The sequence below is a fragment of the Diabrotica undecimpunctata genome, chromosome 2, assembly GCF_040954645.1.
Source record: "Diabrotica undecimpunctata isolate CICGRU chromosome 2, icDiaUnde3, whole genome shotgun sequence".
In the NCBI taxonomy this organism is placed as follows: Eukaryota; Metazoa; Arthropoda; class Insecta; order Coleoptera; family Chrysomelidae; genus Diabrotica; species Diabrotica undecimpunctata.
Window position 1 is genome coordinate 22,515,150 of NC_092804.1, and position 21,296 is coordinate 22,536,445.

Below are 21,296 nucleotides of genomic sequence, written 5' to 3' on the forward strand. Positions count from 1 at the left end.
GAAATTTTGAATAATCTTGGAGAAAAACACAGTTAATTGGATGGATGTTGTAAATATTTATACTATATAATGGATCTATATCTAAAGAGTGTATTTCTTCTATTACGTTATGTATTACATAATATGACTCTGTAATAGTTAAACTTTTTTTCGACTTCCAATAACTGTGGGTAAGATCCGATGTCAACAGTATATTAATTTTTTCGACTAAGTCGCTTTTTTTGGAGCTTAATTTAGCTATAAAATTGGAAGCTAAAATCTTTCGGCGATATTTTAGTGGAGTTTCCGCTACTTCTGCAAATAAACAATCAATTGGTGTACTTTTTAAAGCCCCTAGGCATAGTCTTAGACACTTATTTACTACGTGGTCTATTTTTTCTAGTTGACTTTTTGAAGCTTGGTCGTAGAAGAAACAACCATAATCCAGTATTGACCTAATGTAGGATTTGTACAGAAGGATTGCTACATTTGGATCTGATCCCCATTTTGTTCCACATACTGACCGTAAGATGTTAATTCCTTTTTCTGTTTTCTTGATTAGATAATCTATGTGATTTTTCCATGTCATTTTTTTATCTAGATGCATTCCTAGGTATTTTACTGATGCACGTACGCTATACTTTGTTGTATCCAATGTTAATTCGGTTGGAATGTTTTTTCTTTTTCTCGTGAAAATGCAAACTTCTGTTTTTTTCCTGGAAATTTTTAGACCATTTTCATTACACCATTTATTGAGGTTCTTATAAGCTATATTTAATTTTTTGCACTCTTCTTCAATATATTGACATGGTGAATATATACAAATATCATCGGCAAATTGTAGTATAGAAATGTTCTCAGATTTAATTTTACATTCCAGATCTGCTGTGTATAGTAACTATAGTAACTACTTGTCCGTTGAAAATACCTGTCTCAGGACGCCATATTAAAAATAAATTGTAATTACTCATCAATCCCAAATATTTAATCTTGTACGTATAGACAATAATAAAGCTAACAGTCAATAAAACATGCTGTGAAAACAATGATGAAAATTAAATGTAACAATCTGCCCCGTGTAACAACTAACCCCGGTCTCCCATATATTTTATTAAATAATTTAGTTAGACACTCTACATTTTCGTCATTCAGGATTTCTAATATTTCTACTGGAATTTCATCAGGACCTGGCGCTTTACCACTTTTTGAATTTTTGATTAAATGTTTAACCTATGATTATTAGAATATGTATATTTTCATTAGTTGGCAATGTTTCATTTATTTCTTCTCGATTATCTGTAAACAAGTGCTTGATGTCTTTCTCTAAGTTTGTTGTTTTTCTTCTGATAATTGGAGATCTTCATTGGAGTTTATTATAACTTGTGGTATTTTCTTCCGTGTATTACTCATAATTTCTTTCAGTTTCCTGTGTAGGTTATCTGTGTCGTGTTTCATATTAAATTCTTCTATTTCTTTGAAATTCTCATCCATCCAGTGTTCTTTAGCTTCCTTGATTGCGTTTCTTCATTTTCTTGTATTTTTCTTTATTTGTATTTTAGTTTTTCTTCTATGAGCTTTATCATATCTGGTGTTATCCAGTCTTTTTTTGGTACTTGTTTCTTTTCTACCCACAAACGTTTCACCAGTGTAAAGTATTGCCGCCTTCATTTCGTTCCAGGCACTGTTAATATCTTTTTTTGAAGCTTCTGTGAAATCTGGTCTCAATTTTACTCTTTTTTTCTTGGTCATAATACTTACAATTATTGGATAAATGAGTATAAGCTTGGCCGGTCATCCACAAAGGATAAACATTGTTCTGTACGTCCACTGAAAGTATCCAGTCCGAAATTACTGATAAAATCCACGTTATAATATTGAGTAATCGCTGTGGCGCACCCAGGGGGGGGTTTGGGGGTTAAACCCCCCCCCCAGGGCATATAAAGTAAACAATATATAAAGAATAGTAGAAAAGTGTAACTTGTCTTTCACACACAATACAAAAAATCCAAAACGCTGATTGAATAATTAAATTACCACTTTAAATATGTAGAACACAATAATTATTGTATAAATACGCAATAATTAATAATACTTTTCATTATATTTAGATATAGATACCTAATATTAGGCTTATAAAAAATTTAACAGAACGAGTCTGTTGCGAGTAGCATGCGCCTACAGGACTGTATCTGCGGCGGCCTTGTGGACTATCACGGGTTGTGTTCCTCTGCATGTGTTAGAGCAGTAGAAAAGAAAAGAGACATCTCTATGGGAGAAGAAAGCATTTGACAACAGCTATAAAAAAAAGAAAGGGAAAGATCAATGGAAAAATGGCAAGAAGAGTGGAATAACAAGGAAGATGTTGCTCAGTGGACAAAGATGCTGATCCCGAGCCTAAGGGACTGGGTAGATTGTCTGTTTTAGGGCGTATCTTCATAGGTTCAGAAAGACAGATACAGATAAATGCCTATACTGCGAATATTCCGACACTGTTACTCACACAATGCTGGAGTGTAATAGATGTACAGTGGAGAGAAACAGAATGTATAAAGAAATAGGTATGAACCCTGTGACTGTAAGAAATGATCGTAAAGATGACGGGAAATACGGAAGGATGGAATAGTGTTCACAATTACATCCAAGCAGTCATTAAAAAGAAAGAAGAAGAAGAGAAATACCAACCGGGCTAATGACAGAGATAAGATCTAATTACTATTTTAATGGGAATAAGTCGCAATTAAAGGTTAAAATAAGTTTATTGACGTTTGAATTTTTGATCTTGCACTGATAACTTGTTTATATTCCAACAATTAATATAAAAAAGAATAGCGGTTGGTACAGAAGTACATCTAGCCTTCATCGACCTAGAAAAGGCGTACAATACAGTTCCAAGACTTAAATTGTGGCAAGCTTAACAACAACTCGACATTAGTCCATACCTTTTAGGAATAATCACAGAAGTATACAGGGATAACATTACGTACCTAAAAATCGGATAAAGACTATCAGAGCCAATAAAAGAAACTAAAGGACTAAAACAAGGATGCAGTATGTCACCCTTACTGTTTAATTTATATATTGAGGCAGCCCTTAAAAATTGAAAAAACACTGCCAGGAAATGGGAATCCCCATAGGAAATGACGTACTGGTCTCCCTGAACTTTGCGGATGACCAAGTCGTCCTAGCTCACGATTCTTATGATCTAGAATTTATGATAAAGCGTCTATACAGAGAATATGTAAAATGGGGGTTACAAGTCAGCATGAAGAAAACAGAATATTGACTTAATTATCAGTTCAGATGCAAGGTTTGAAATGTTGATAGACGAGGACGTGGAAATCAAACAAGTAACCAAATTTAAATATTTAGATCCACTCATTGCTAAGAACGGCTTGGGAGAAACCGAAATTAAACACGAAGTAATCAGGGACGTAAAATTGTAGGATGTCTGAACTCCTTATGGTGGGATCACATTTCCAAAAGGAACAAAAAAGAATAGGGCAAACCATGGTTGAATCAGTTCTTTGTTCTATGGCTCTGAAGTATGGACAATTAATGCAGACCTAAAGAGAAGATTGTTGACAGTTGAAATGGATTATTTGAGAAGAAGTGCTAGAATATCAAGGCAGGAAAGGAAGACTAACGAATCTATAAGAAATAACATGAATGCTACAGAAACGGTCATTGACAGAATAGAAAGAAGAGGTTCAAAATGGTTTGGACATCAATTGAGAATGTCTGACAAACGTTGGCCCCAAAAACTTCACAAATCGAAGCCCCCTGGAAGAAAAAAAAGAGGTAGACCTCGAAGCTCTTGAAATGAAGGAATTAGAAGAGCGATGGAATCGACAGGTTTGGAGGAGGAGCATGCCTTGCACCGGGAGGATTCCCGGAGGAGAACGGGAATACGGCGATAGTCGTCTTCAAAATGTATTGTATTTACAAGTTCGATTAATGTCAAACGTCAATAACCTTATTTTAACCTTCAATTTTGGCTTGTTCCCATTAAAATAGTAATTACTTTAAAATGCCACAAGAAAATAGCTTCAGAACAATAGATAAGATCTAGATAAGAGAAGGGAGTGTTCCAAAAATGTCGTCAGCCTTACAGTGGCCATCCCACTTTCGGAGTACGGTACGTGCGACAGTCAACTGCGCATAAGTAAGAGAGGGTGGTTTTAGTTGGTAGGCAGGATAATAGATACCTGAATCTTTGGAACTGCTATCTTTAGTACTTTAAATTAAACTAAAACCCAAATTGTAGGGACTCAACATGGAGGTAGCATAAAAAAATTTCAAAACCCCCCCCCCTAAGACATATTCTGGGTGCGCCACTGAGTAATCGACGAATCAAGGTTCCTGAGATAATTGAAGTCATAGGGATTTTACAAGATGCAGTCTATTTAATTTTACAAGAAAATATAGGTGTAAAAATCTCGACAATATGGACATAGGTAGAGAATAAATGCAATCGTTTACTGTACTATTACTGCTGATAAAACATAGATATATTACTATACCCTCAAAACAAAGGAACAACCAAAGCAGTGGACTTGTACAGGCGAACAGGAACTGAATTCCTAGTAATATGAATATAATTCGTTATAAATAAAAACGTTTTTACTAACAATCGTTATATTTGTTATTTGGCAATTATTATCTAAAAAAATTATTAAAAAAAAAACGTTCTACCTATTTTCATTTGATAAAATAAATAAAAATTTCTCAGAAAGACTTTTAAGATGCCTTTGACACGCCACTGATAAAGAGTAAATAATAATTCGCACAAATTGTTCTGACCAAATTGTAATTTACTAAAACGTATGGCGAATTCATCTGTTGTTACAGCTGGCTTTGGAAAAGGCCGCATATTACGAACTAAAATGTACAGAGAGCTATCAAAATGTTCTGAATCGATATTATTTTGATTTTCTTATTAGTAAACGGCGTATTTGATTTACATCTCGCACAATTCGATATCGTATTACATTTATTAGTCACATTTTTTAACTTATTGTCAGAGTAATTGTCGGCTTTCGCTTAGTGTCGTGGGATATTAGCATAGATTCGAGAAAGCGCAGTTGCCACACTTACCTCAATATATATTACCTATGTCCAGTTGAAAGATTTACGCACTGTATATTAATTTAAAAAAAAAGAAAGAAAAAGAAAACTTATATTACTTTATTATAAATTGCACATTATTCAATATATAATAAATATATCTAAAACCTTACAAAAATCAGTTCAAGTTGTTCATCAATAGATGTCAAGTTACAAACAAATGTTATATCAACGAAATATTGTATTACGAGCATAACAAAAATATAATTTAAAAAAATATCAATTTTGATATTACTAGAAATATCTACGGCAGTGAAATTTATCAGTACCACATCGTCGAATTCACACGAAAAATCATAAATGGTGAGAATAAAACGTTTTAATGAGTTTTCATGCAGTTATTGGATACCTAAACGGATTCAGAAGAGGGATGCAGGCATCTTCAAACAAACATGATCGAAGCGACAGACCTAAGCACTGGAAAGTAGAAATAAAGAAGAGGGGAAAGTAAACAATAGAAGAAAATAAATGATTAACACTGAGAAATCATGCAGACAACACAAATTTGAAAATTTACAGTAATCGGAGAATATAGGAGTGACAGTTGCAGGAGAGACAAAGAGAGAGGAACAGATAAAAGCCTAATGAAGGGTGGGAGGCAGTGGAATCGCTATAACACATAAATGAATGCAAAAAATGTATCCAGAGAAGCCAAAATCAGACTTTCTGAGAAAAAAGTACTTTTTGTGTGGAATCGACGATACATTAAATGTCCACAAGAAGTGGAAAAAAATAATACATAAATAGTACATGATTATACACAAACAATATGTATGGTTATAAATGAATGAAAATTCTTTAACAATTCAGTGTAAAATATAAAAGGAAATCTAAGGCAATTACATTTTTATATTATTTCTCTTTTTTTTTGTCACAATTACCTCTGACTATCTACATATAAGTTCGTAAGATTCGAATAAAAATGGACGAAGAAAAAAAGCAAAATTACTTTTTAAAATACTAAAAGTTCTAAAAATAATATATCGGAAGAAATATTATTACTTGCATGGATATAACCAGCGTCGTAAAAAAATTGGAGAAAATGTTTATGAAAGTAACTGAAAAGAACGAATAAAAGAAATATATAAGTTGACAAACATTCGTAAACAAAAATAAATTTTTAATCAAAGAAATCTCACTACAAACTACAAATAAAATGGTGAAAATTTGCTATAAACGACTCCTTTACTATTTAACACTAAATTTTAAGATGATTTTAAACAAAAAAAAACTATCTAAACATGTCATGCCTTTAAAACAGTCTTAAAATATTTGCAAAAACGATTATGTCACTTTAATTTAAAATTGACATTTATATGTCAAATATTTTGACATCTGTCAAAAATAATCAAAAAACAAACGTAAATATTAAATTTATTCAAATTTGACGTTTATGTGTCAAACATTTTGACACTTGTCACGGTAATCATCAAAGGAAATATCTTTAATATGAAATTAGCGTTTATGTTATATATTTTGACACCTGTCACAACAGACATCAAACTAAAATGTCTATAATATAAATTTGACATTTTATGACAAATATTATGACCTGTCGCAATAGTAATCAAAGAAAAACAAACGAAAATGTCTGGAATTCAAATTTGACGTCTATGTGTCAAATATTTTGACACCTGTCTGAATACTCATCAAAGAAAAAAAAACGAAAATATATTCACTATAAATTTCACACTTATATGCCAAACAATATGACATCTGTCACAAACCGCAAAGAAACGTCCATTTCGATTCGACACTGGTCAAAATATTAATTTTTAACTATCTATGTACATTAATTATAAGCGTTCACAATAAAAAATTGGTTGAGTTTACCGAAAGTACAAGCTGAATATAGCCGCAAATGTCAACCATGAAATAAAATATTTCGGTTTGGCAGTGTTGGGATGTTTTGATAATGCATGTTATATGCTTCAAATATGAAGAGAGAAAACTGTTAAAAAGTACATTTTGATTATACTATTTTATGAATTCTGAAATTTTTAATTTATACGAAACAATAAAGAGTAAATATTTGTCTCTTTCGAGATTAATTGCAAAAATCTGTTGTAATCTGGCAACGCTGATTTGGCGATTGCCAAATATATCCACTAATCTATCAAAGGGCAATTGTCAAAAAAATTTCTTATAATTAACTGCATTTAATGTCCAAAGAAACAAATATTTACTAATTCTTGTTTTATATAAATAAAAAATTGCAGAATTCATAACATAATATAATCAAAATGTACTTTTCTAAACCTTCTATCTCTTTATATTTGAAGCATACAGCATATACATTATAAAAACATGCCAACATTGCTAAACCGAAATTTTTTGTTCCATGTTTGACATTTGCGGCTATAATCAGCTTGTACTTTCGGTAAACTCAACCACAAAATTCAATTAACAAATAATAAAAATCAAGCGATCGTCACATTTTTTGGATATAAAACAAAAATGTTCGTTTATAAGAGCATCATGAGTTTTAAATATTAAAACAAAGAAGGCTTAGTCAAAGTAATTTCAATGATTATTCATGACTTCCATTGTTTGTACTAAGTTTGAACGTTGATATTGCACGTTTTTGGAATTATTTGTCATGAAACTTTAACCGAATATAAGTTATAACTATTCTCTGAGGGCAATAAAAATATTCCAAATAGCAAAGCGAAAATTTGAGAATGCACATGTCTGGATAAATAAATTCGTAAAGCATATATACAAGCTAAAAAAAAAACAACTACAGTAACCTTCAGACGTACGATGGCAAAGTGAGTAGTGTCAAGTGATCTGATGAATGCTCTTTAGAACAAATATTGTTAGTACAGCCCATGGCTGTCGCTCGTAATTCCGCCTTCTATTTTTGTTTGCGTACCTAACACGTTCACTACCAATGTATAATTGAACTATACTCTCTATGGCCCTTCTGATTCTTATTTTGGTATAGTACGCCAATATGGTGACTTTAACTTGTAGTTTACAGTGCCGACTGCGTATTCAGCGGCCTCGTTACACTAAAAAAATATGTTACCGTAAATGTTTATTGTTTAAAAATATACCGACAGTGAACGTGTTAAGAAACAAATTTTTACCTCATTATTAAGATGAATTGGATGACAAAAGCTACTTAAGGTACTAATCTTCCCGTCATCGATTCATTTCTGCAATTCCTAAGTGAGCAATATTAGGATAGTTTTCACACATTTTTTTTGTATACATTTTTTTAATATTTTGCGATATTTTAAAGTACTTCGTAACAATTTTTTCAGACTGTAAAAATTAAAGTAAGGGTGGTTTTTATGGAAGTTTTTATATATACATATAAGAATACTGAGTTTTTTGTCGCAGTTAGTATGCTAGGAAGGATTGTATGAACTATTTTTACTGTTAAGTTTGGAATTATTTAATAAATCACAACCCAACATGTTGTGCTTTGTTTAATTATTTTTTTTATATGACTATTTATCTCTACAAAATACTTTCCCACAACGCTACTCTCCAGGTTTATTGCCGTTCGATTTTTTACTCTTCTCATAGAGGAAAAAGTGATTTAGCGGACTTATTAAACAAACTGTTAAAATGCTTTGAAGCTAAAACCCTCCGAATTCTTCGTCCATACCCACCAAATATTCGTCGATTTTAAAGCCACATATGACCCAATATACTATATAAAGTAAAAGAGCACTGATTGTAAAGCAGACATTACAGCTTCAGTTGCATATAAGTCTAGGGGAGGTTGATGTGGTGAAATTTATTAAGGAAACATACCTCAGATGGATATGGCATGTAATCAGGCGAGACGAAAACCGAAACCTAGGTACCTGGACAACTTATAAGAATAACATCAAATCTGTCGAAGTTGCAGGATGTATAAAAACTTTTTTAAGTTTATTGAAGCGATATCTGAGTAAAATTTGACTTTTAATATGCAAATTAAAAAATATAGGTTAGAGGAAAATACATGTTTAAAGTTTTGAGATTGTTAGTTGTCTGGGGATTTTAAGCAAACTGTTATTTTTGGACCAAAACTATTCGAAAGAAAAATTAGTCAAGAAAATAAGTCTATTAAGCAAATTTATTTCTAAATTTTTATATCCGGTTTAGACTAGAAGATCTATATACATATTCCACAAAAAAAACCAAAGATAACCGAAGATAATAATTTGATATAAAAATAATGGAGTAAAACTTATTAAAAGTTGGTCAGAATAGAAAAAATTTAAAGAGACTGAGTCGCATTTATAATAAACTGGGGACGAAGGATGAAAAACCACAAATATGACATTATTCTTCAGAAAAAGCTACATAAATACAATTGGACCTACTAAATTTATTTATGAGCTTATAAAAGACAAAATTAACTACAAGAAATCACAGAAAGGCAGTATAGTATACACTTCCTTCTTTTACAGAATTAAGCCAGAGTAAAATGAATAAGAAAAATCTCCTACATACCCTCAGTCAGTAGACAACCTAACAAAAAAAAAAAAACGTAAACCACCCCAGTGGAAATATATGAATACATGGAACTAAATATTTGAATAAATAACAAGGAATTGAATAAAGTAGGTTTAGTATGATGCGTCCATTGATATGTACAGAAGGATATTTTAAGCCTAAAACGTTACATACATCTAGAACAGAAGAAACCCTCGCGCTAGTCAATCACCGAAAAGCTACGAGGAGAACTAATACTACTCATTACAATCATTTAGCTGTTTCTGATTGCTTTTTAAAAGATTTAGACAAAATATATGAAAAGAGGGTTATTCAATAAGTTTTGCCCTTCGATAATAGATGGCGCTTGGTACCTTGTTTGATGAACTCGTTTGAAATTTCATGTAGATCTGTCATACCATTTCTTTGTTTTTACGATGAAAAAAATTGTATATTGTGCAGTGATAATTGGTTTGGAATGTGTAGATCAAAACAAATTTATGCTGAATTTAAAGGTAGTCGTGAAAATGTTGAAGTCAATACACATGAAAGTGCATTCACATTAGCAATCATAGCAGAATATGTAACACATTCGCTAATAATTCAAAAAACATTCGAATGTGACTTTCTAAATAATATTTAGAGCCTTTTGGATAAAATACAAAGGATTTTACGCATTTTCTCATCACTATGGATGATATTTGGGGATTTGCGATGATCATAAATTAAAACGAGATTATAAGGAGTGGTGCAAAACCGATATTTCCTTCTTGATGCGAGTTAGGGTACCAAAATAGGGCGGAAACGTGTTAGTGTAAGTTTTTTGGCATACAAAACTGATTTTTCTCGTCAATTACCTCCAACAATAAACTCGGATTATTATTGTGAGTTCTTGAAAATGTTAAATATAAAAATTTGTAAGAAAAGACCAGGTGTATAGAAAAAAAAAAGATATCAAAATACCGCACCTAAGGTATAATTATTTATGAACATTTTGGCGTACTTTTAAAATCAATATAGCAACCCGTTTTAGAGAATTTTGATCCTTAAATTACATCCACAAGATTTTTCGCCGCTTTTCTTATCTACATTTGACATGTGTCAACTGTCAAGCGTCGAGAGAATTTCCAAGAAGCGTTCGAAAAGTGAGCAAAAAGCGAAGACAAGCGATGGGAAAGCATCGAAAAATCGTGTTGACGTGGTCTAGAGATCAAAAGTCATTATTAAATAAAGATTGCACACATAAATTTATAGTAGCGTAATTACTAACAAAATATTTTGAAATTTGCAACAGTTTCGCGACAAACTTCTCAAATGCGACTCACAAATAAAACAAAATCTTGAGCTCAGTTTTTATCATTTTGGCTTAAAAGTACCATACCCCAAAGTACTTCATAACAAATCAACAGCTCTTTAAAGAGTCGCCTTAATATCAGTAAAGGTGCGAGGAGTGGTGTTAGCGGTTAACAGTTTCCCCAGATCTAGGAAAAATACGTCTACAGTCGGTTGGAGGGTCCCTAAAAACACATGTGTTAGATAAGGATAGAGGTAAACAGAAATGGCTAGATTTCTCAAATTTAGGGAAATTTTACTGAAAAATATAATGAAAATAAATTTACACACAAAAAAATATCGTAGAAGGCAACGTGACCAGCACTAACTGCTATAAACCAAATTTTTCTTGAAACAACAATCCTTTTGTATAGATTTCAAACTATGTAGAGTAAAAGAACTTTTTATAACCATGGTGACAACTAGAAACCTTGCCGTATAATTATAACCATTCTTATGAACCTATTTGCTCAAGGCTTGACTTGGAACGTAGTTCTCATCACACATTACCAAGATCACTATCAGATATGATCACTGAAAGGAGAAAAAGAGATATTATGTAACATCAAATGTGGCAACTTTAGAGAATTTGGTAAAGGAAAAATCGAAAGAAATAAATAATTTCATGAAACAGAAGAAATGAATCCGTTCTCAGTGTTCGAAAGTTGACATGAGATGAACGATCAAAAATGAACAACTCCTTTTTGATTATAGAGACATATAGAAGCAAGCTGGTCCCAAATGGACGAATTTATGTTAAGATTGATGAGAATGGAAGAGTGAAGAAGATGCCCACCACGTTTTTGATCTTTACCAAAAGTTGATATCTAAATAAATGTATATGTAGAAAACATTAACAAATGCAATAAACAAAAATGCGCAATGTATTTGCAAATAAAAGATAATTAGAAACAGAACCAATATGTCAACTCCTCAATATGTCCAATATGAATCAGTATATCAACTCAAAATACGGTTTTTAGAATATTTTTGTCCTTTATGTTACAGATAAATAGCAAAGTAATTTTCACAAAGAACTGAGAAAGAAAACATGAAAATAAAAAATAGTTTCTTTTTATTCTTCAGATACATGGGCAAAAATATCACACCAAAAATAGTAAATAAGGAACAACGAAAATCAAGTAGATACATAAAAGTCTTACTAATTTTGCAAAAAAAAAAACACAGTTAACTAATATAAAATAAATGACGAATAAAAAACTGCAAACAATGTAAACATAGCCAAACTGACGAAGTCTCCATGACTAAACAATTTATTTTACATATGGACTGTTAAATATTGGTAGCGTAAATCAAAAATCAAGTTGGCAAACTTGGTATTATCAGTAACTTTTATTTTGGTACACTGACAGGTTATCGCTATCAATGACGTTATGAACGTTGTAATAGAATAAGTTAGAAAATATAGAATCGTAGTTTTGCTAATTTTATTTTAATAAACCTTATTCATTATACCTCTAAACCACTGTTTTCCTCAATTATTTAATAAATATATGCTATTTAGCTATGTTATCAGAGCTTTCAACGTTGATAATGCCGTCTGGCTTGGAGAGAAAAGTGACAGCACCGGATTACCTTCAACATTAAGGCCCTTCTTCAATTACCACAACCTGTTTGATTTACTTTCATCAAATCAGCCATTGCGAACTCTTCCCACACTAATCACCAATGAACTTCAACGAGTCAGTGGCTTCGACAGAATCTACACAGTAAGTAGTGTTTATGATGTGGATCGGAGAGACGGAAAACTAAGGCACAAGAACATAATGAAGATAACTTCAAAAAGAGAACTAAACAAGCATTTTTGTTTGAGATAACTCAAACGAACATTTTAAATTGTCAAAAATAAGAAACAAAAAAATTTAGTTCACCAAAATGTGTGGCATGGCTTACAGAATAGAGAAATGCTAAAGATCATAGTACGCAGAACGGAAACTAGTAGTACGAGAATAGTATGGAAGCGAGGAAGCCTACAACAGACGAAAGCACAACCATATACGAAACTACGGTTCAGAAGGGCGAAGAATTTGACAGTCTATATATTTGTCTATAGCAACTCAAAATTGAAATTACATAAAGCGTTTTTAACTACATCTTTTGTGTTTTCGTAGGCGTGGACGCGAACATATGCGAACTCGTTCGAGACTCGTCGTAAAAATTGATACTTTCCGTATGATAACCATTATCGGTCAAGTCGTTCTTGAACAACTTCCTGCCGAGTCTGGTGCTGTTTTCCTTGGTAGCGACCACTTCGATTTCTTTTTCAAAGTCGTCGTCGTCTTCCTTAAAGCTGTCGCTGAGTCTTTTTCTTTGACTAGTGAATAACCCTGTGTTTGGCGTGTTGGAATTAGACAGATCCATTTTTTCGGAATCCGGACTGCTACTGGGTGAGACGAACGATATGTGGCGGTATTCCATTTCCCAGTTCACGGGTGATTCGGTTAACTGTTCGGGAATCTGGTAGGCATTTTGCGAAGATTCTAAAAAGAATAAATTTTTTATTAATAATTTTTTTACATTAAGGGATCTACTATTTAAATATTATTTATAATCAGAAACTCACGTACTTTGTCCAAATACTCTCGTTCAAAATTCGAAATCGTAAAACAGGTTATGGCAACTGTGTTTTGGGGTTCGGATAGAAATTATCTTGATCGGCTCATTAAAAATGAGAAAAACGATAAATTGAGTCTTTCGCCATTTTTTTGTAACAACATAATGACAAAATAAAAGTGAAATGACCTGATTTGTAATGTATAGGAATATTTTCTGTTAAAGTCTGTGTCTCTCCGTGTTTCATCGTTCCTTTCAACTACGACTCTTAACCACTTCCGGCACGTATGATACACAATTTTCATACCCATATCAATCCTATCATTTTATTCATAATCCTACCAACGTTTGTTTCATTTTAAATGAATTTGCTGCTGCAACGTTCCTTATAAGTTCTGAAGAAGTTAGATGTTGCAGTTGGATATAAATCTGTGCTTTTTCAACGTAGTGAAACCTTCATGATGGGAGATACGTTAGGTTAGGTTAGGTTAACCATACATCCTACCATATAGAGATATAATACTAATAGATTGAGCGCTGCAATACAGACTCGTTCCCCCAGTGCAACAGAGAAAACTGACGCAAAGCAGTCCCTCCATCTTTTTCTAATGGGCCAGGTTTATCGACCACTTGACTTAAATCATCAATGGGAAGGTCACGTGGTCGACAAACCCGGTCCATTAGAAAGAGATGTAGGGATTGCTCTATTTCTTTTTGTCATCTGGTAAACAAGTTTATCAACTCAAAGAACTTTATAACAACCCTGACATTGTCATCCTTCCGGCCGACAAAGGTAATGCCACCGCTATTCTCAACTTTTCTAATTATTTCGACAAAATGTTTAAACTTCTCAATTTCACAGAATACAAACGCGTCCCAAACGATCCCACCACCTATCTAGAAAAAACGACCAAATCCATCATAAATAAGTCTACTCTACTTCCGGAACTCAAAAAATTTCATACCCAGAGAAATATTATCCCGAATTCCAAAGATATACGGCCTTCCAAAAATCTATAAGCCCAATGTTCCCCTAAGACCCATCGTCAGTGCAGACAAATGCCCCACTCAGAAATTAGCAAAACATCTCGCTTTATCCTTACAACCATTAGGCGAAAACCCTTCGTCCTTTGTTAAAAACTATTTTCATTTCATTGATCTTCTGAAAAACATTTGTATTTCATCCTCAGATATACTAGTTAGTTTTGAGATTGTTTCTTTATTCACGAACATTCCCATCGATGAAACCATTTTCATCTTGGACTATCAAATCCCCCAAGACATATTATCTCTTATAAAACACTGCATGTCTAATACATACTTTTCATTCCAAAATAATTTCTATCATCAAATCAAAGGTGCCCCAATGGGATCCCCCTCTCTCCCATAATAGCTGATATCTACATGGAACATTTCGAAACAGCAGCCCTGTTCTCATTAAATCTCAAACCCACTGCTGGTTATGGTACTTTGATGACACCTTTGTCATTTGGCCCCATGGTAAAGACACATTAGATCTCTTCCTCTCCCACCTGAATGGAATATATCCCAGTATTCAATTCACGATGGAAGTTGAGTCTGAAGCGTCTTTACCATTCCTTGATGTTCTTATTCAGAAAAACCCACCTCGCAGTTTTTCCTACTCCGTGTACCGGAAACCCACTCATACAAACCGTTATCCCAATGCCCAGTCACATCATCACCCCGCCCAACTCAATTCAGTTATCAACACTCTTATTTCCCGTTCCATAAGACTTAGCGACAACAATCACAGATCATCCGAAATCAATTCAATAAGGCAAACACTTTTACAAAACGGCTACCACAAAACCCAAATCAATAGGAGCATTCAAAAACATCTAAACCCCATTCCATCCAAAAAAGAAACCTTGCCGCCGGAACAACTCAAAATCTTCCTACCTTTCATTAAAGGTGTCACTGAAAAGATCAGTAGAATTCTTATCCCTCTAAACATCAAAAGTGTATATATGTATTATTAAAAGTACCGGTTAAAAATACTGGTAAATATATTTCAACTTGGAACTTCCAACAAAGTGGAAAGTACCACATGTACAAAGTAAACCAATAAAATAGATAATTATCAAATTTGGCACACAAACATTTCTACCATCTAGCTAATACTTAGTACAGTATTCAAAAACTCACGTTTTTTCTATTGTCTATCAAGCAGACAATTTTAGATGTACACTTGATTGCCGCATCCAAAAGAGAACAAGATCAATAATTTTTTACAATTATTAATATTGATTCTTCTGCAGACAAAACGAACATGTTTATATCAACAACTTTGCATACTACATAACAAAAATACATACCGAGCACAACACTGTTGTTAGTCATATTGTTTACGTCTGGTACTATCAGGCTCGCGTCCAGGCTCATCTTGCTGGAGAAGTCCAGTCGGCACGCTGATCTTAGTACTCGAGGGGATGACTTGGTGTCTATAAAACAATAACAGAAAATGGTGAATTACAAGTAAATAGGTAGCAACTTCAGCACACTTTGACCATTAACAAGAAACATAATAATCTTAGAGAATCTTACTCTCCACCAACAGAAAGCTTTAAAGCATTGAAAATGTGTTGTAAAGGTGACGCAAAATCATTTAAGTGTCAGAAGGCTCGAAACACATGACGTTTTTAATAATGATTTTGACGTTTTTCGCCACTTTCGATGATTTGCAACGAATGTTCGGCGCCGTTGATTTTTATTTGATGATTCAAAACTCCAGATGATTTTTCGTTGATTTTGTGGATTTTTCATCGCCTTTATAACGCCTATTTGACTCTTTAACAGATTTCTAACTCTTTTCGATAATCTCTGCCTGTTCGATAATCTCGATACATTCTTTTTGACGCTCAAAAGTATTTAACGCTTTTTTTCAATACTGTTTAACAATACACATTAAAAAGTGTTATATTAAAAACGCATTAAAAGTGTTACATCATCGAAAACGCGTTGTAAAAGTTTTGGAAAAACATTGCAAAAGCGTCAACATTGACGAAGAAGCGAGGTGTGTTTTACTTTTAATGCTTGGAAAATGCTTATTCGACAGTTTTACACTTAACGCTTTTAAAACATTTTTGACGATTTTGTTTTGATGATTGAGCACTTTTTAAGGCTCTTATAAAACTTTTAAGACAGTTTTGATGTTTTTCCCCACGTTTCCTTTGATAATTGTGATGCTTTTCCCAACGTTTTTTTCTGGGCTTTCAACAGTATATGGTTCTTCGACGCTTTAACACTATTTTTTTTTAAATAATTTCAACGCTTTTTGGGACTTATCAAAGCTTTTCACTTTGATCGTTTTGTACGCTTTTACGACGTTTATTCGATGTTTTAACAAATTATAATTTTTTATTTTTATGATATTTCTAGAAGTTTTTTACGTTTTTTCACCATTTTGAAGCTTTTCAAATACTTATTCGAGCACATTTCTCATCTTCCTAACTCTATTGACGTTTTTTTAAACAATTTTCATAAGAGTATTCAAAGCTCATCATAGATTTTCGTAGGTTTTGATGCTTTTTCAACACTTTAACACATTTTAACACGTATAACGTTTTGGGCGTTTTTTTAGACAGTGTTGAAGACCTCTCTAAAAGTATTTTTTGTAATTTTGGCGCTTTTCCAATGCTTCTTCGACGTTTTAGCACATTTTATCACTTTTATAAAGATTTTTGACAATCATTAACAATTTTTAATGATTTTTCGGCTGTTTTTATCTTGCCTTGAGATTGATTGTGCTTGTTGCGTTTGTTAGTAAGGGATTAAATATCAAAGTGTGTTCATTAGATAAGCAAGATTATAATACCTATAGGCGACAGGCTACAGTCTGCTAAATATGGCATCTCAAAAGGCAGCGAATGTTTTCTATCCATGCGGACGGGAGAATTTACTGGAGAGAATCCCTTTCCGGATAACATGGAGTGGCTATCCTCTTGATCAGTACAACATCCAGGTTTTGTGTCGAAATTAAAAAGATTCTTAATAAGAACATCGTTTTCGTCAGTCTTTTGTTGGGCTTCTGCGGGCAGAAAGTATGGCTTAAGTATTTCTTCTACATGTGGTGGCAACACTGGAGGTAGGGAGAGAACAGTCTGTGTTGAACCTACGAAAATAAATTAACTGCTCATCATATACCGCAACAGTATCATTTAGAATTGGTGAAAGTTATTAAAGACTCGGCACATTTGTAATTAACAACAATTTAAACATAGTAATAATAAAAAGAATAAAAAAACAAACCATCACAATATTCCTTAGATTCAGTCAACTTAAATAAGTTTTCTGCACTATCAGTCACTAGTGGCACTCTAACAACTTCGACCATTGGGCTAGGAACTATCACCTTATCATTAAAGAATTCATCGATTTTTTGCTGTGCCATAGATTCTATTTGGGGGTCTTCTTCGAACACATGTTGGCTAATAGTTGCTTCATCTATATCAGCGGGTTTTAAACTTGAGATGTCCTCTATAGTCCACACAAACTTTTCTTCAGTCTTGGGGGTTGATACAGTGGCAAATACAGATGGGCTATAATTTGAAAGAATTTTATTAGCAGTTTTATTTAAATCTATTATCAAAAAGATTATAGGTTTAGGAAAAATCAAAATAGTTTCATCGCTGGTAGCCTACTTATAGGTAATGGATTTTCTAGTTTTACTAATCATCCTAAAAGTTTCAGCTGTCCAATTTCATTCTTTGGCAGTTCTTCGTTCAGGTTGTTTCTTCCCCAAATCTTTTAATGATGCAGTAAAATGTGTTTCTTTTTTAATTAATTATTGTAGATTTTAGTTTTAATTGTTAGTTTAGTGACTTTTATATACAATAATTTTTGAAAACATTTTATGCAGTAAAATAATTTATTGGAAAGTAAGGTATGTATTTATTTTATTGCATTTTTAGTAAATTAAAATTTGATTTATGGTATTTTGTTTACTTTAATAATAAAAATGTTTTTAAATGATAGAAAAGTTTTAATGGTGAAATATGTCTATAATGGACTCATACAACCCATTCCAAATTTTTCCTGAAAGAAAGATACACTGTTGAAGTGGTTTGCCGAAAGAAATATTTTTAAATATTTAAAGCAATACAAAACCTTCAATAAAACAATTTCAACTTCAAACATTTATATAAATTGTGCAAGAATTTTCGAAAAAATTAAGGTGATTGATACATAAAAATCACTCTATATACTATCCTTCATATCCCTTGGAAAATTATAGAAAGTGTGGTTAACAATAGAATCCCAAAAAAGGCACTGATAAGCAAGGATCATAATGAATTGAGACCACTAGCAATAGCGCAGACAAAAGCACCACAAACTTATAGAACAGAAATATTTTAAGGAATCTTACATAAAATTATTAAACAGGAACTTCTCAATTAAAGAACAGACCATAAAACATTCTAAACATGAAAAAAAAAAAAATAGATCTTATTAGCCACTTTTGTGACTTTTCCTTGCATATATAAAATTTTACTGCATATATCAGTTGAGTTTACCGAAAGTACAAGCTGATTATAGCGTCAAATGTCAAACATGGAACAAAAAATTTCGGCACAGCAGTGTTCTCATGTTTTTATAATGTAGATGCTGTATGCTTCAAATATAAAAAGATAAAGCTTTAGAAGCTTACATTTTGTTTATATTATGTTATGAATTCTGCAATTTTTGATTTATATAAAACAACAATGAGTAACTATTTGTTTCTTTGGAGATTAATTGCAGTTAGTTATTAGAAATTTTTTTAGCAATTATCCTTTGATAGATTAGGGGATAGATTTAGCAATCGTCAAATCAGCAGTTGCCAGATTACAACAGATGTTTGCAATTAATCTCCAAAGAGACAAGTATTGACTCTTTATTGCTTCATATAAATTAAAAATTGCAGAATTCATAAAACAGTATAATCAAAATGTACTTTTAAAAGCTTTATCTCTTTATATTTGAAGCATACAACATATGCCTTATAAAAACATGCCAACACTGCCAAACCTAAATATTTTTGACATTTGTGGCTATATTCAGCTTGTACTTTCGGTAAACTCAACCCATATATCTATATAATTACCCTTTCCTTGAGAAGTATGTATGGTGGCCATAGCTCAGCAGCTAAGATACTGGCATATTTAGCCAGAACGCATGAGTTCAATTCACAGCACCAACAAGAAATTTTAATTTCTAAAAATTATCACAACCACACTTCAGAGGTCATATAAAGCTGCCAGTCCCAGCTATGTAAGTGCTCATTAAGTCATGTTAGAGGCGCCTGCATGACTGAAACACCAGACTTTACCAGAAGGTCACACGAAATATACTTTTTACTTGAGTAGTCAATTTAAATTTCTAACTTAGTTTCTCAAAATAGTATTAGAATTTACTACTTTTAAAGGTTGATGCCAGATCTATACAAGTCACAATTAATTAAAAAATATATTACTGAATTAGTTTCATATGACACTGAAAGAAATAATTGGAACTCTAATTAAAAAATCATAAAACAGGCTTAAATGCTTCTTGGAGAAATATAACAAAAGGGATCTAAGACAAAGTATAATGTAACATTTTACATAATTTCTCTACCAAGTCTTTGCAGTTCAGTCTTTCTTAGGCTGATTTTTCAATTATCATCAGTTCCGAGTATTTGGGATTTTCCTGGGAATAGGTACTGACTTTGCATTATTCTATACAAGGGAACTTCTCAAAAAATAAGTGTACTTACATAATTTTAGACTTCTAGTAAATTTGTATCATAGTTTATATTATGTAACATTGTGGAATATTTATAATTATATATATTATAAATATAATATAACTATACTTTTGCCACCTTTTAAGTGACGATATCCTACCTCCCTACAAATAGCATCAAAGAGAAGGGATAATGTGCAATATTTAGGCAATGTCCATGTGGCTAACTTTAGTCATATCTACTGTGATTTTACCTAAATTGTTATATTCCTCAACATTGCTTTCTTCTACAGATATATGTAATAGCAATACCAGAATAAAGACTCAAATTATAGATAATATTTTCAAATTTATTTTAAAATGTCTCAGTATTGCTGCAAAAAGTATTTTAAAATGTACCGCAAGTCAATTAAGTATCCTCAATTATTAAATATTTAATTTTATTACATTATGATAGCTTTCACAGTTACCCACAGTATTTCACATATTTACAGTTAAATTTTATGTATCTGCATATTTTATTTATTATTTTAATAGTTTTTTAAAACGTTGCGATTAGGTCAAAATAGGAAAAATAAATTTAGATGTATTGTAGATACATTTATATGTTAAACAGAAGATATATGACTTACCTAAACGTTGGAAGGTGCAGCCTGTCTATCAGCCGTTTTTCAAACGGATTTACAATTTTCGTATACCTAGAGGGTGGAGTCGAATAACTAGGCAAAAATTTAAAGCTAGTATCGTTGCTATTATTAGTACTTGAAAACACGCGAGATTTTGAGTTAGGAGTTTTATTTCTATCATTAATGTACTTAAATTCCATATCAACCTAATTAGGTATATGTAAATAAATATATTCAACCCTAGTTTTAAATCTTTTAGTATAAGAAATTTAATAGATTATCTAAATCTAATAACACATTATTTTATCACAATATTAAAAACAAATGTTTTTTATTATAAAAAAAATGAGACATATATTCTCAATTTCTCAACGAACTAAACCAACCGTTGATCATTTGACGGACTATCCCACCACAAATTCAAAACAAATCTGACCGTTTCGTAACTTTTGCGCGAAATTTTAACTGTCAATAAACGTCAAAAACCGTTAATGAAATGTA

General features: G+C 32.2%; 1 protein-coding gene across 1 annotated transcript; it reads right to left on the minus strand.

Moving 5' to 3' along the window:
- Positions 1-8,302: 8,302 nt before the first annotated feature.
- On the minus strand, positions 8,303-21,269 carry bora (aurora kinase A activator-like protein bora). The gene is made up of 5 exons (XM_072522502.1): positions 20,802-21,269; positions 17,716-18,005; positions 17,282-17,578; positions 15,783-15,908; positions 8,303-13,373 (listed from the first exon to the last, which is right to left on the minus strand). Exons 1-5 carry the CDS (start codon positions 20,993-20,995, stop codon positions 12,982-12,984), a joined length of 1,299 nt encoding a protein of 432 aa, XP_072378603.1. The 5' UTR covers positions 20,996-21,269; the 3' UTR covers positions 8,303-12,981.
- Positions 21,270-21,296: the final 27 nt, after the last annotated feature.